At 47.0% G+C, this 13,758-nt stretch overlaps 1 protein-coding gene across 8 annotated transcripts in view; it reads right to left on the bottom strand.

Annotated features, from left to right (window-relative positions):
* LOC126869416 (sodium/potassium/calcium exchanger Nckx30C) overlaps window positions 1–13,758 on the bottom strand; it is a 51,638-nt gene that overhangs the window by 11,426 nt on the left and 26,454 nt on the right. For all 8 annotated transcript variants that reach the window (XR_007690924.1, XR_007690925.1, XM_050625914.1 and 5 more), the window contains 3 exons: window positions 10,924–11,195; window positions 8,234–8,369; window positions 4,318–4,570 (listed from right to left, as the gene is read on the bottom strand). Coding sequence is in view for 6 of the 8 variants with exons in the window: in XM_050625914.1 (XP_050481871.1) it covers window positions 4,318–4,570; window positions 8,234–8,369; window positions 10,924–11,195 (661 nt within the window). In the remaining 2 variants the exon portion in view is untranslated. The remainder of the gene's footprint in view (window positions 1–4,317; window positions 4,571–8,233; window positions 8,370–10,923; window positions 11,196–13,758) is intronic.

The following is a 13,758-nucleotide window of genomic DNA, read 5'->3' as shown; positions in this document are numbered from 1 at the left end:
AACTAGCTAGAGGAAACGTCCTATATTTTTGTATCTATATGGGAAATATTTTGAAACGATCCACGATTCTTTTCGATACGTAAATATTTCACACTCGACTATTTTTAACCAAATGGCCCGTGACCTCGTTCTGCCTGACGATGAAGCAAATCGGAACTTCTCGGTCGGAAGAAAGATTTCCCAGCATCCGGTACATACGTCATCCTCGCAACCAAAGGATTCGACCTGGCCGAATTTTCTTCATCCCGTCGCTTGTCAGTTTACTCGTTACCTGTTCCTACTCCTGGCCGCGAACACGGATATTAAAGGAAAATTGACGAGCACGGGCAACGCGGCAGAAACGCATTTGGCAGACGCGGTTGTTGTTTCACGCCGAATCGTCTTGCATTATCTACGCGTCCGGCCGCTTCTAATCGCAATCTTCAAGGTAGAATAGCGTCTTGCGCGATACGCACGCGCCCTTTCGCATTTTACCCCGTTTTCCTCTCGGGCAACTTGCCAGCTGGCGCGCCTGCAACGGATGCGTGCGAGCGAATCGATCTTCCATCGACTAGGCCGCCGAATGTCGAATCCGCTGGCCAGGAAATGCGCGCCCAAAAACGGTAACCTTCTTCGTGGCTGTGTTTAAGAGAACGCGCACGTTTGGTAAATCGCGGTGCCAAATTCACGTCGAATAGATCGTCGCGTCTCGTCGCGTCACACGCGTTCTCATCTGCAAACACGTAACGCTTTGGTGGATTGGAGAAAGAGGCTGACCGGTCGATTGGTTCAGGTCGAGAAAAAATTAAGCCACCAGGACGAAACTCTGTTTGCGTTTATCGAATCCGCGAAGCAGGCGTGCGCGTAACCAGCGTAATTTCGATTCGAGTTTGTTATTGTCTCTAAGACGATTATCCGCAGCATCAGTTCGGATTCCGCTTGGATATATCGTTCTGGCTGATAAGGTCGATTCCCTGAGCCCTCGAATCGCTATTGCCCCACTTTCCAGACAAACTTTTACCCATCGAAGTTTATCGCCATTAAGACGATTAAATTAATTAACTCGATTACTCCTAACAACTCTCGCGGTCGAGCTTCGATTATTTGTTTTTCTCTGGCGAAAATATCGGTATCGGGAGGAAGCACGGAGTACGATCCAGCGCGTTGTAGCCGAGAAAATATTTGCGGACGAATCTAGCGGACGAGGGGATGATTCTTTGGCAGAGGACGAAGAAAAGGATCGTCGAAGAGCCTCTCTGATATCATCGTGGAAAATGAGTCGCGTCTGGCATTGGTATTTCTGCTATTTCACGCGCCAACGATATAATAATCCCGGCGAGGATGTGTGCGCGTGTGTGCTTGGAAGAGGACGTTTGGAGGGAGAAACGAATGGCGAATGGTAAATCGCGAACGTTATTACAGAGGAATAGCGAGAATACTTCAATGGGCTGGCGCAATGACCAATTCTACGCGTCTCCTTTTGGCTTCGTTTGATCATCGGTGAAATTCCAATTTATACGCTTGAATTCTGTTCGTACAATAACTAGCTAACGGCCGCGCGATTCTGCCGCTTTCCGAGTTTTCCAACAATTCGGCTCGCGCGAACCCGAGTCGGACCATGTGTCTCGACTCGATGGGAATTTTCAAAATCGCGACACATTTAACGACTTGGAAGAATTTCAGGCGCACGAGAGCTCTGCGAGTCTCGAAACTTTGTAATTTAATCATCTCGAATCTGAATGTCATTTAACTACCGCGGAATAATGGATATTTAAATCCTCTGGCGGTATCGGTCCGCCCAAGAAGAAAGATAATATATTTTCCAAGTTTGAAGGACGATTTCTTTCTTTATGTTGGCGAACAGTTTCCGATACACAGCAACCCTCTTTTAGAAGGATTGTAAACGTATTAAAAATCGCTTACGTAGATCTTCCGTCCAATCATGTTATTTATCTTCAATGATATCTACGTTTTACGTTATAGAAAAGCAATAAATGCAAACGAAGTACGCTTAGTTTATCGTATGCGGTAACCGTAGCTTGTTAAAAGAAAAGTATACGGAACAGCGTCTATATAGAGACTGATTTCCGTGTAAGTCATAGCGTAAATGAAAAGTTCATAGGAATTACGTCAGTTCGATTACCTAGCCAAACGTTCGTGTAACTTTTATCGCAGTTTCTCGTTTCCAGACTTCGTTAAATGATTAAATGATTCGAGAATACTTAAAACAGCCCGAAATTCTATCAAGACTCGAACCGAAGAAACTTTTCGTTCGCCGATAGCGACGACCTGAGGTCAATGTCCCCCCACCCCACTGCCTATCTGTATTATACAATTAAATAGATTGTACCGGTGCACATGTTTCCGATATTTCCAATAGGTGGGCGATCGGCGAATCTGTCGGAAGATCGTTTCTTTGGTTCCTTTCATCGGGTAATCGTTCCCGACGTCGAGCAATTTCCGTTCCCTGAAGACACCTTCTTTCTCCGCGGCCAGATCGATCGAAAGCCTTAAGAAAACTTCGCGTGTTATCCGACGTACGAAAGGAAAAGTCATGTAATCGCGTGAGCTATGTGGTGACTGTGGCTGAAAAACTATGCACGATGACGACTACTCTTTAAGTTTTCTTCCGACATATCCGACGAAAAATCCCAGCCACTCTAAACGGCGAATATAATTTTCAAGAAAGCCGACGTTTTCAGCCTGCTATACCGTGTCCTGGTCAGGTCTCGTTTCATCCTTCCTATATTACTCGATCGATTAATTTCACAATTTTTGTTAATAGGAGAATTTACATAAAGTCAGACGAACAGAACAAATTAAATTAAATTAAATTTTCTCCCGTCGATCATCGGACTACTCTCCGATCTTAAACAGTTTAAACCTTCAGACGCTTTAATAAGAATGTTTAATTGTTGTCCATAAAATACTTAATGACATGATGAATATAGCGAGTTAAACGAATAGCCGAAATTCGAAGGTAATTCTATTCATGGGCATCTCGGTTCTCGAATCGTGACCAACAAAAATGTCCAAATTTGCAAACGTGTTGATCTTTGTTGCGAATAAATCCTTTTACACCTTCAGGCGTGGCTCGTTATTCGTTCTCTCGAGATGACTACTTTTCATATCGTAACAGACAATGTATACTATAAGGAGTATAGCTCCTATGTATATATATAGATATAACAATAATTAACGTACATTGTATTATCGTATTATCGTTATATTATCACGACACAACGTTTAGAACGATGAACGAGACAAATGTCCGCAGGATTTTCCACGTTGACTTTCTTCCTGAGTCTCTGAATGCGTCATACAACTAAGATCTCGATTTCTCTGAAATAATCGTAGACAAGTATGAGACCCGGCGAGGATCGTCGTAAAGTGTTTCACCGAGATGAATACCGGCTAACGAGAGATTCCACTGGCTCAAAGTGACGTAATCTTATTACTCGCGCCTTAACCGCCTTCTGAAGAATAATGCGCCGACCATCTATCTCGACCCATCTCCGTCTTTATAACGTAAATTCCCGTAATTGTGATATGAAATAGACGCGGTTAAATTTCAATTGGCGATTCTGTGTGCAAACGGGAACGTTCGTGCCAGAGGAAATACGATCGTCGATGTAACGCGTACACGATATCTTCATTGGCGATACGTTTGAAGTTAACGTGTACTGGCTTGGCAACTAAGTGATTGCGGATTTTGCCATTAGGTGGTATCGACAGAATCCGCAATCACTTAGTTGCCAACCCAACAGTATTTAGCTTGTCTGCGAATCGTTTTCGCGGAACTTTAAAAACGTTGGAAATCGATGTTCCTTCATCGACGTTGGGTAAAGCGCGTCGCGATTTTCCAGCAGCTTTATCGTCAGTGGCAGATTGTGTGTCCCGCATGAAAATTGCCATAACCGATGTCCTCGATAACGTCGAGCGATGGCCGTTTACGAGCAAGCCGTATAAATCCATATGCGACCTACATCGGACTGCAGACAAAACAAGTATCGATAAATTATCCGGTCGAATACGAACCGAAGAAACGAAGCTCTTGCGTTTATTTGTCTCTCGCAGTTTCCTGCGTCGCTTCCCTTACCCATCGCTACGACCAGTGCGCGTTGCTTTCGTAACCGATCGCCACGCGTGGATAAGTCGACCAAGAATCCCTAAGATCGAAAGTCAAGCTATCGTACTCTTCTTTCAATTCCATTCATCCGTGTTCCGTGCACCAGCTTCGAAAGTTTCGCGCGTGGTGACAGCTATGCACGCGAGGATATCGAAAGGAGACACGAAGAGAAGAGAAATACGTTGTAAGATGGAAAATATAGAGCTCACCCAACGGTCACGTCGAAGATGTTGCTGCCAACGGAGCTGGAGACGGCCATGTCGCCGAATCCTTTTCGCGCGACGATGACGCTGGTGATCAGGTCTGGGATGCTGGTGCCGGCAGCGAGGAACGTCAGGCCCATCACTTCCGGCGGAATGCGAACCGTGTCGCCGGCGATGTTCGCCCACCAGACCATCAGGTACGAGTACGCTGCGATCCAGAAGATCGAGCCGATGAACGTCACCGCGAAGAACTTTTTCCCTGCGAGAAAACGGACGAATTGACCTCGGAAACGTGGCTCTTCGCCCTCCTCCCCCCGTATCCGGTTAAAAGGATATCCTGCTTAAATCGAATCCCCTTTCTTTCCTTTGGAAAACTTCGCGTTTGCCGTTTCTCCTTTCTCCTCTCTCTCTCTCTCTTTTATTTCTTTTTTTTTTTTTGTGAAGCGTGTTTGCTCGAACATCGAATTTAGAATATCGCGGCGAACTTTCGTGAGAGCGTAGGCTTTCGTGAGGTTGGTTTAAGGAGAGGGAGTCGATTTGTAAAGTACCACGCCCAAGACTCTGTATCGCGACAATCGAAATCTAAGCTGGAATCTTTGCAACCGCATTAAGGTGGATAAGAATCGAAACATTTCCTGCCGGTATTAATATTATTGCTACCGAGAACGAGCTTTCCGTCAGATCGTTTATTCTAACGATAGAAGCAAAAGAAAAATGAAGGGAATTAACGAGACTCAAGCTCGCGATTCTACGCTCTTTCTAGCGAAAGAAGGTACAACGAACCCTCTTTCTTTCTTTCTTTCTTTTCTTTTCTTTTCTTTTCTTTTCCCCTGTCTTCTCTGTCACTCGTTAATTCCTCCGCTTCCTTTCACCTTTCACCTTTTGCCACCCTTCCTTTTAATTGTTCCCGCTCCTTTCTCATTTTTTTTTCCTCTTTGAGATATCAAAATTTGATACGCATCTGTCGGATCGATAAGATAACATCCGCTGGCAAAATTTCTCATTGTTATTATCGTTATCATCGTTGCCTTCATTCGGTAGCCACATAGATCCTGTGCTGTTATTTCTGGCTACAATTCATCACGGTGAAAAAAGGTTGATCGCGAGAAATCTGACAGAATCGTTTCGTGCGTTCGACTTTGGCCCTCTTTCCCTCTTCACGAGCTTGCAGAAAAACGGACCTTCGCGTACTCGCGCAGCGCCCCTTAATTATTACCCTGACATTGAGATTCCAATTAATCATCGGGTCCAATTTATATCTAACGAAGATCGGTGGCGAATACCTGCAGAACGAGGAAAAGAAAACGAACTGCTGGCATTTAGAAAGCGTGCAGGGAACAAAGCTCGGGCATGAATTTCTCGAGTTAACAGTCCCTCTTAAAGGAAGTTGTTTTCTCGTTATAGTCGCGTGTAGCCACGGGACAACGGAATAACGTTCGAGACGATATATCGAGATTTATTTCAGTGGCGATCTCGAACGGGTCAGTTATCGCGGAGAAACGAATGTTTGACGACTCCTGGGGCAAAAATTGAAACGAAGAGGCCGCGGCGTAATTTTCCGCGACGATGAAAAGCTACTGCTCGTCGCCGCGGCAGGCTGAATGCCAGCGCGAGGTAACAATCAGTCGTCGATTCGAAATTAGCGTGTCAATATCATCTTTCGTCGTTGGCATTGTGTCGCGTTCAAATGCAGACCCGTTAATAGGCCGTGATAATGCAGCACGTCCGTGATTGATGGCAGCCCAGGAAACCGTTTTGAATAACAGACGCGCGTGCCGCCTGTCGTCCATCTTGCAGCGCCGTTTAATTGCATCGTTCGATCTCGATATCCATTCGGCAAGTCTATGCGTTAGGCGACATTGAAAAAGTTCAAACGTCACGAATGCGTCGGTATCGATCAACGAAAGCGAGTGAAAACGTATCTTGGAGCGTCCCATGGGGAACGGCGAACGGCCAACGAATGCAAATTTACCGCCAACGTAAAGCCATTAAACATAAAACGCGATAGAAAGCAATAGAGCTGGGGACGTAACTCGGTCGTAAGGGAGAAAGCAAAGATTAATAGTTGAAAATAACAGGTATCCGGTCGAACGTGAAATACGATCGAATCGCTGAAGAATAGACTTTTTCGAAGACAATGGAATATTTTTGCGTAGCTCGCCCGATCCAACGATCCAGCGTTAAATAATGCAACACGCGGACGGAAATATCCGCTTGCGATTATTCGTCGCACCGCCAAGTACGGAAGGAAATTTCGCTTGTTATTTTTGGAAAATTTTATTATCGTACGGGCGAGCACGTTCGACGTCCTAACTAAATGCCCGAGGAAGAAAAGAAAGGAAAACGACGAGCAAGGAGAATGGTCCACTGGATTATCGTTCTAACGTTCTACAGACCCAGCAGCGAGTTTCCTTGCTCGTGAATCGACTAACCGCTCGCCTACAAAGATTACATCATTCCGCTTGAACGGCGTTTTGCTTTGCCGATACCGCGACACGAGAAACGTATCATACGCTTGCAGCGCAACATTTTCGTTCGCGATGGCCATGCACAGAGGAAAATGGATCGTTCGATCACGCGCTTGATTAAAACCGATACACGTCAAAAATTTCTGCACACGGTAAACTTTTATCGTTGGTCGATGATTTAAAAAGTTAACAACGACTCGTCCTTAAATCGATGCCTGGAATATTCAAAACGATTTGTTCCGACTTTGCGAATCGAGTGTCAAAAACACGCCGCCGTTTAATATCTCGAAACGTCATGTTACGCGTTTCACGCGTGGAAAAACAGTACTTGATTTCGCCTACTCCATAAATGATGCACCACCGCATAAACGAGAAACAACGACCGATTTAGGTATTACCTTTATCTGCGTTGTCGATATTTGCTGACCATATTTAACCATAGAAAACGAAAAAACGACGCATTAAAATCGCCGTCTCTCGATATCAGACACGCGACGAATTTTAAAAATTCTCTAAAATATTTCACTCGTTTCTAGTCATACCGCAATCTCGAACACGCATCTCGATTATGGAATCCGGCACGATCGAATCACATGAAATTGTTTTGAGAGCGTGCGACACAAATTTCGAAGATACGTCGCCTCCAAGATTAACGAGCCGATGCTCGAAACTTGTCATAGCTATGAAAATACTCTTAACGCTTTGAGTATGCTCGATATAGGATAAGGTGTGGGATCAAACCTGATCTTAGATTTTTCAAATTCTCGATCGGTCCGTTGACTGTCCAGAAATTCTTCAACTTTTTAAATTACACGTCGCGTTTAACGGGCCAGTTTGTTAGGTAACTTCGACCGTATCAACGATACGCTTTGCTCGACCGCGAATCTGCTTTAAAGCATCCGTGTTAACTCGCATGAAATCGTAACACTCGTCGCTTAAAGTTAGCGCTCCCTCTTTGATACTTCGGTTCGTGTACCGGTGCGTCCGACAGCAGCAAACGGTCCATGGCCGTCGGATACAAAGATAATAAATAAAAATCAATAGAAAATCTACTTACCCTGGAAAATAAGACGCGAGGTTTTTGGCAAACTGAACGAAATGAGAGGAGCCTGCTCGGCGAAGAATCCCCTGGCTTACGGTTAAACCGTAAACTCGTACGGATCCTCGAGAGGACTGTCTTTTACGGCGAACCGGAGTAGAGCAAACTATGCCTTTGATATTCCTCTATGAAACTGAAAGCTAAAAATTTACTGGCTTTGGACGGAACGAGGATGCAGCAGCGCGCTGCTCTCGTTTCGTCCAACTGCTGCCGCTGTTTGAAACAATGCACGCTCCTTTCCCGATAATCGAAACAAAGTCTTGGGTCAGCGGTAGGTTAAAGGATCTGAAGGAAACGACTCTGTTGGAAACTCTGCACGAAATCCAGTGTGTCGTTTCATCTTCCGCCGGCTTACCTCTGGGTGTCCTTGTGTCTGGTAACGTCAGCCACAGAGGGAACAGAATTGGCGCGACCAAAATGTAAGTTAGTCTTTTCCTGGGACTGCTGGGCCAGCCCATGTCCAAGGCTTCCGGAGGTTCATCCTCCTCTCCCTGAAACAAGCATTTATTTTCAAAGGCAAAATTCCCTCTGGCAACCTCGCGTCGTGCATCTTCCGCGTTCGATTTTCTCTCTAATTAACACGCCCGCTTAATCCGTTTGCTGTATCCGGTCGGATGGAGTTAAGAAAGAAGCCGAGTTTTCCTATCCGCCGTACACTCGATCGCCGTTTATCGTTGGAAAACACAATGAAGCTGGGCGGTGAAGCGACATAGGCTTCTAAATACCGCGGGTAGCTCGGCAAAGGCACAAAGCAGATCCCTTAGATCCATTCTCGGCTAACCGCGACACAATGGGCCGGTTCATGTTTGGATTTTCCAGCTGCACTCGTCTCGCCGCTGATAATTGCCACCGAGAGGCAACAGCGGCGATTAATTCCCGCCGAGTATAGCGATAATTTTACCGCGCGCGACTATTTCGCGCAGTGCGATTTCGGCTGCAGTGAGAGAAATCGGCTGTTCCACTGACGGAATCGTCGACGTCAACAGTCGATCCCGGTACGCGCGTGCCGGCGATTCGACAAATACGAGGCCGAGAGACGCGTAAAACGAAGAAGAGAGATCAACGAAGAAGACAAAGGAGACGAGACGGAAGGGAATAATCGCGGAAGGATAAACGAGACCTTGAAGGGCGAAATTTGTAGAGAAGAAGCGGGCCGTTGCTAGAAAATGCGGAACTCGGGCGGAAAAGCCATTGCCTGGTGACTTTGCTTCGATTATCCGAGAGTTAAAAGAGGAACTGAAATAGGCAATGTGTAGCGTAGCGACGCCGGGTGTAGCCAGAATTGACCCAGATTCGCGGTGCATTCAAAATGAAAAGGCCTTCTCACTCATTTAGGACAAAGAGGTTCGAGAATCCCCCGCGATCCGCGCGCGCTCCCCACCACCACCAGCTAATAACGGGCGAAAGCTCGCACCGCCAATTTCTAAGTCGCGGAAAATCGGCTCGCGTTTCGATTTCTCCTCGAGTTAACCCACGGCACCGCCAACCATCCTTCGTTCCATGCGAGTTTCCAGAATGGAAATGGAATGGCGCGTCTTTGCTCGCGACCAAGACGTTTCACGGCACTTTATTTTCGCCAATCGGAATATCAAGAGCAAAGAGGAGACGCGAGCGTCTCGACGATGAACGACAAAGGACGGTGACAAAGAACATCGAGTCGAAAGATCCGTTTGGATCGGGACGGCAACTTTGACGGCGAATCACGCGAAGACGAAGGTCTCGCTTGGGAAACAACCACTCTCCGCAATTGCCTTGTTTCCAACCCGATGTCCTTTTGCTATACAGAACGGCCCAATTCTTGAGCGCTCGGCCATTGTCAGCCGATGTTTCTCGACTATAAATGTGTTCGTTACCGCGTCTCCCTTAGCCGTCATGTCGGAGGGAAGATGACGCTGAATCGTTTGTCAGAGACCGACCGCTCGGAAAATAAGGAATTCCTCGGTTCATTTTTCCTATCGCATCGCGTCCATCCGAATTATCGAGCATCTATCTCTGTCCGCAACCAGGCGGCTGGAACGCCAGATAGCGCGGGAAGAGCGGCATGAGAACGGCGATATCGCTGCTGGAACGTTCAAGTTGAGCGACAACCGGTCGACGCGAACTGGCTACCATCTGCCACAGGAAAATAGCCAAGAAATATTTCCATCGCGTAGATAACAATTTATCAACCGTTATCCGTTTTTCGAAAGTGCGTTAATCGCGCGTGAAACCTAATAAAAATTGCGATGGCGCGCCAATCGATCACCGAACACCGTCGCTCGCTTTTTCTCCGCGACGAGACGCAAAGAAACGAGAAAGGACGCGTCGCGACGTACCGAAAGTCGGACGGTCCGTCGATTCGCCGTACACTGGCCGTTTCGTTTCGGTTCGATCGATGGACGATAATTGGCCTGGTCGTCGAATCGTGGCGACAGCCACTGCCGTTATTTTAGAAACGGCCACCGAGGGAGAGCTAGAAATCAGAGACGACCGAATTTCCCAACCGACCGGCCAGGAAACGAATTCAAATTACCATCTCGCGTACGCGGATCGTCGAGCGAAAAAAAAGAAGCCCCACGGATTCTTCCGGCTGTCGCCGCGTTAACGTCGCTCGGCCTCTGTCGACTTTTCCGTCTCGGAAATGGGATCGCCAAGGACACGACCGAATTAACGTTTTCGGGCCGCCGCGCGGCCATTGTTCCAGTCATTGGACCACCCAGCCTCTCGGCTGCGACTCCTGTCTACGTGGAAACTCGATCCGACGTTTCGCCAGCATTGCGGGTATCGTCGTCGGCTCTCACTTGGCACAGGCGAGGAACGCGTCTGCTATCGGTCGCTGCTGTTGTCAAACCATCTTCACGCGTCTTTCGCAAGCTGTCGATAAGGACACGCGTCGAGATTCCAAGCTCTCGCGTCTCTGGTCGAAATCGCGAAACTGTCCTTTGACGTCCCGATCGTCCTCGAACGAAAAGGGAATAAAACAGACTTAGGGGAATTGGACGATGGCCGCAAGAATCGGAAGGACGAGATGAAAGCGATCAGGCATTCGTCGAATTTGACAATTACCGAATCGAGCCCCGCATCGAGGCCAGCGGCTATACCGCCATTGGGAAGTTCCTGGATGCCGGCGGTGGTGCCGGCGGTGGTCGTCGTCGTAGTGGTGGTCGTGGTGGTGCCCTGGGAGCCTTGCTGCAGCTGCAGAGTGGTCTCTCTCGACGAGGCACCGGAATAATGGGCGGCGGTCGACGTAGCAGCGCCGTTGTGCGGCCTGGTGGCATCCAGTAGCACCTTTAGCGAAGCTATCGCGTGCAATTGCGTCGCTTTCTCGTCCACTTTGCCTGAACAGCACCAGAGATGCAGGTTAACGAGGAAAAACATCGAGTCACGCGCTACGATCAAACGCTTTGCTTCTCTATCTATTCTAGCAACTTTGATCGTCTATGAAACTGGCGTCACAGGCATCGATGGTATACCGGCAGGCGTTTCTCTCTCTCTCTATACGATTATTTACACGCGAGATCGAATTACAACTAATCGTACCTACAAGTTTTCGCAGCATCGGCTATATAGAAATACGATGTTTTTACGTCCGCTCGGAATCGCCATACTCCGCGGAATATTCTCGTTCGTAAAAGAACGATCGTTTTATTCCGCGGTTTAAACGACCCGATACAAACAAGATATTTACGACGTTAGTTGGAGTAACAAAATGATCGACGCCCATGACCAGTATTTACGATGCTACAGAGTGCAACTGGCAAGCAGAAAACTTTTTCCACGACCCACGCAACTAAATTCCAACGTCGAACGGGATCTGTGCATCGGACATCGTAACGGCGATGTTGGAAATTTGCCGTAGGTATCGTGGATATACGTACATACGTTCCATTTAAGCGTGCATTTAAAATCTAGCTAAAGCTGAAACTACGAAATAATAATGAGCTAGAGTCGTTCAAAGGCGTTTTCGTGCGCTTCCTTGCTACGTTCTACTTCGCCCGATTACCTAAAACAACCTTGCGTTACGTAACAGTTACCGTTTTCTGGTCTATTTCGCCAGCCTACCGACCTTAACTGTTAACGATCTGCAAATACGTTGCTCCACGAATCGCGCTAAAGCCACTTGCGCGTAAGAATCTGCGTTTATGGAATTGCCCGTAGCTCGCGTAGAAAAGGCAACGTTGAGAAAATGCCACTAACGAATTTCACGAGGTACTTTGCCGAGACTTGGAGTCGTTTGTCGCGCTCGTATAATAAGTTTAACTCGCGCGATCGTCACGCAATTGGATTATCCGAGTGGAATGCTATCGCGCGTGAGTAGATCGGCCGGTGAATCGTGTTTAAGAAAATTACAGCGAGCGGATTAACGGCCGAGCCAGTGAAATCCATTTACGATTCGTGTTGAGTCGCCATGCCCGGTAAGAACACGTTTAAACCATCGCGTTACAAGCTACCTTCGCCAAATGGCGTGTCTTTTTTATCTTCGCAAACGACAAAGCGATTGCCACTTTCCAAGAAAACGTTCGCTCGTCCGTTCCGAATTTAGCGAGTATTCGACAAGACGGAAACCAATTTCTCCGCCGTGAGTTTCCCTCGTCTTCCGGGGATGACGTTAATTAACAACGAACAGGCAAGAAGCGATTCCGACGTTCGAATCATCCGGAACTTCCGTCTCGTTATCGTAACGAAAACGTCGACTAAAAGACATGGAAAATTCTCACAGACACTAGACACGTGCCGTGAAATATTACTGCAAGATCCGCTCGTCCTTCTTGTTTATTCGTTGGAATAAATTGGTAAAAAAAAAATGGAATGGCGATTCAGAAGCGAGCTTTACGTCTGTACCGTGACGCAAGTATTTGCATCGTGTAATATTCCCATTGAAATCGCGCTTTCGCGATACTCCGGTATGACGTGCAAGCAGAAGAATCTCAAACGGGCAAGAATCCCACTCGGCGTATAAATTACTGTTATCTTTTCATCCCACGGACGGAATACGCAGCCTCTGAGTCGTCAAATATTTTCTTGCTCCCTCGCAAGTAAATTCCCACGATTCTCGACCTCGAACCACCATCTCCAGTGTAATTCCTCCCTCTTAATTTAACCTTGTAACCGCGATAATCAGGGCCGAGCGTCGTGATTCGTCTTTAAATAGGTAAAGTAGCGAGGAAACAACCGACATGAGGCACTCGAAATTCGTTCGTTACCGAGGCTACCTCGTTGCCACGATGCGAGCCGATTCTGCGCTTATTCGCACGATACTAGGTCAAAGAAGAAACTGAACGGGTCGGGCAAGAATGGCGAGAAGAACACTGAAAAGTGTGCGCGATACGAAAGTATGTGTCTAGCCGGAGGCTACCTCGTTTCCTATTTATCTCGTTTCTCTTTCACCTTTGTTCCCCCTCCCCTTTCTTCACCCTTTTTCTTCTCATTTTCTCGCTCCTTCTCTCGTCTTCTTTCTATGTATATATATATATATATATAAAATACGTTATACACCAGCCGCCTCTAAGAGTTTCTTTTTTTAAGATACATCATTAGTCGTGTTTATCGATTAACCCGACCGCCGGTAAACAGCAGAAGAGAAACTTCGCTTAACGCGTTCCTTTAAATATTTGAACGTCAAGCGACGTTGAACGCGGTGACGGATAGGTTTTGCAATAACTATAATCTGATACCGCGCGGAGCAGCGTTTCGTGCGAGCAATTCGATCGTTCGTATCGTCTTTCATACGAGGCATTAAACCGAACGTTCTTCCGTTAATTACCGACTTGCTCCAAGTTCACCTTTAGTGGCAATTTCGCTCTCGAGCCGAGGACTAAAACGAACGCATGAAATATTGCGAGGCTTTGATTGCTTTCGATGTGAAAGGTGAAAAGCGACAAAAGCGGGGAGACTCGTACG

This window comes from Bombus huntii, chromosome 9 (assembly GCF_024542735.1).
Source record: "Bombus huntii isolate Logan2020A chromosome 9, iyBomHunt1.1, whole genome shotgun sequence".
NCBI classification, from domain to species: domain Eukaryota; kingdom Metazoa; phylum Arthropoda; class Insecta; order Hymenoptera; family Apidae; genus Bombus; species Bombus huntii.
The sequence above is the reverse complement of the archived record's forward strand: the minus strand, read 5'-3'. Positions and strand labels throughout refer to the sequence as shown.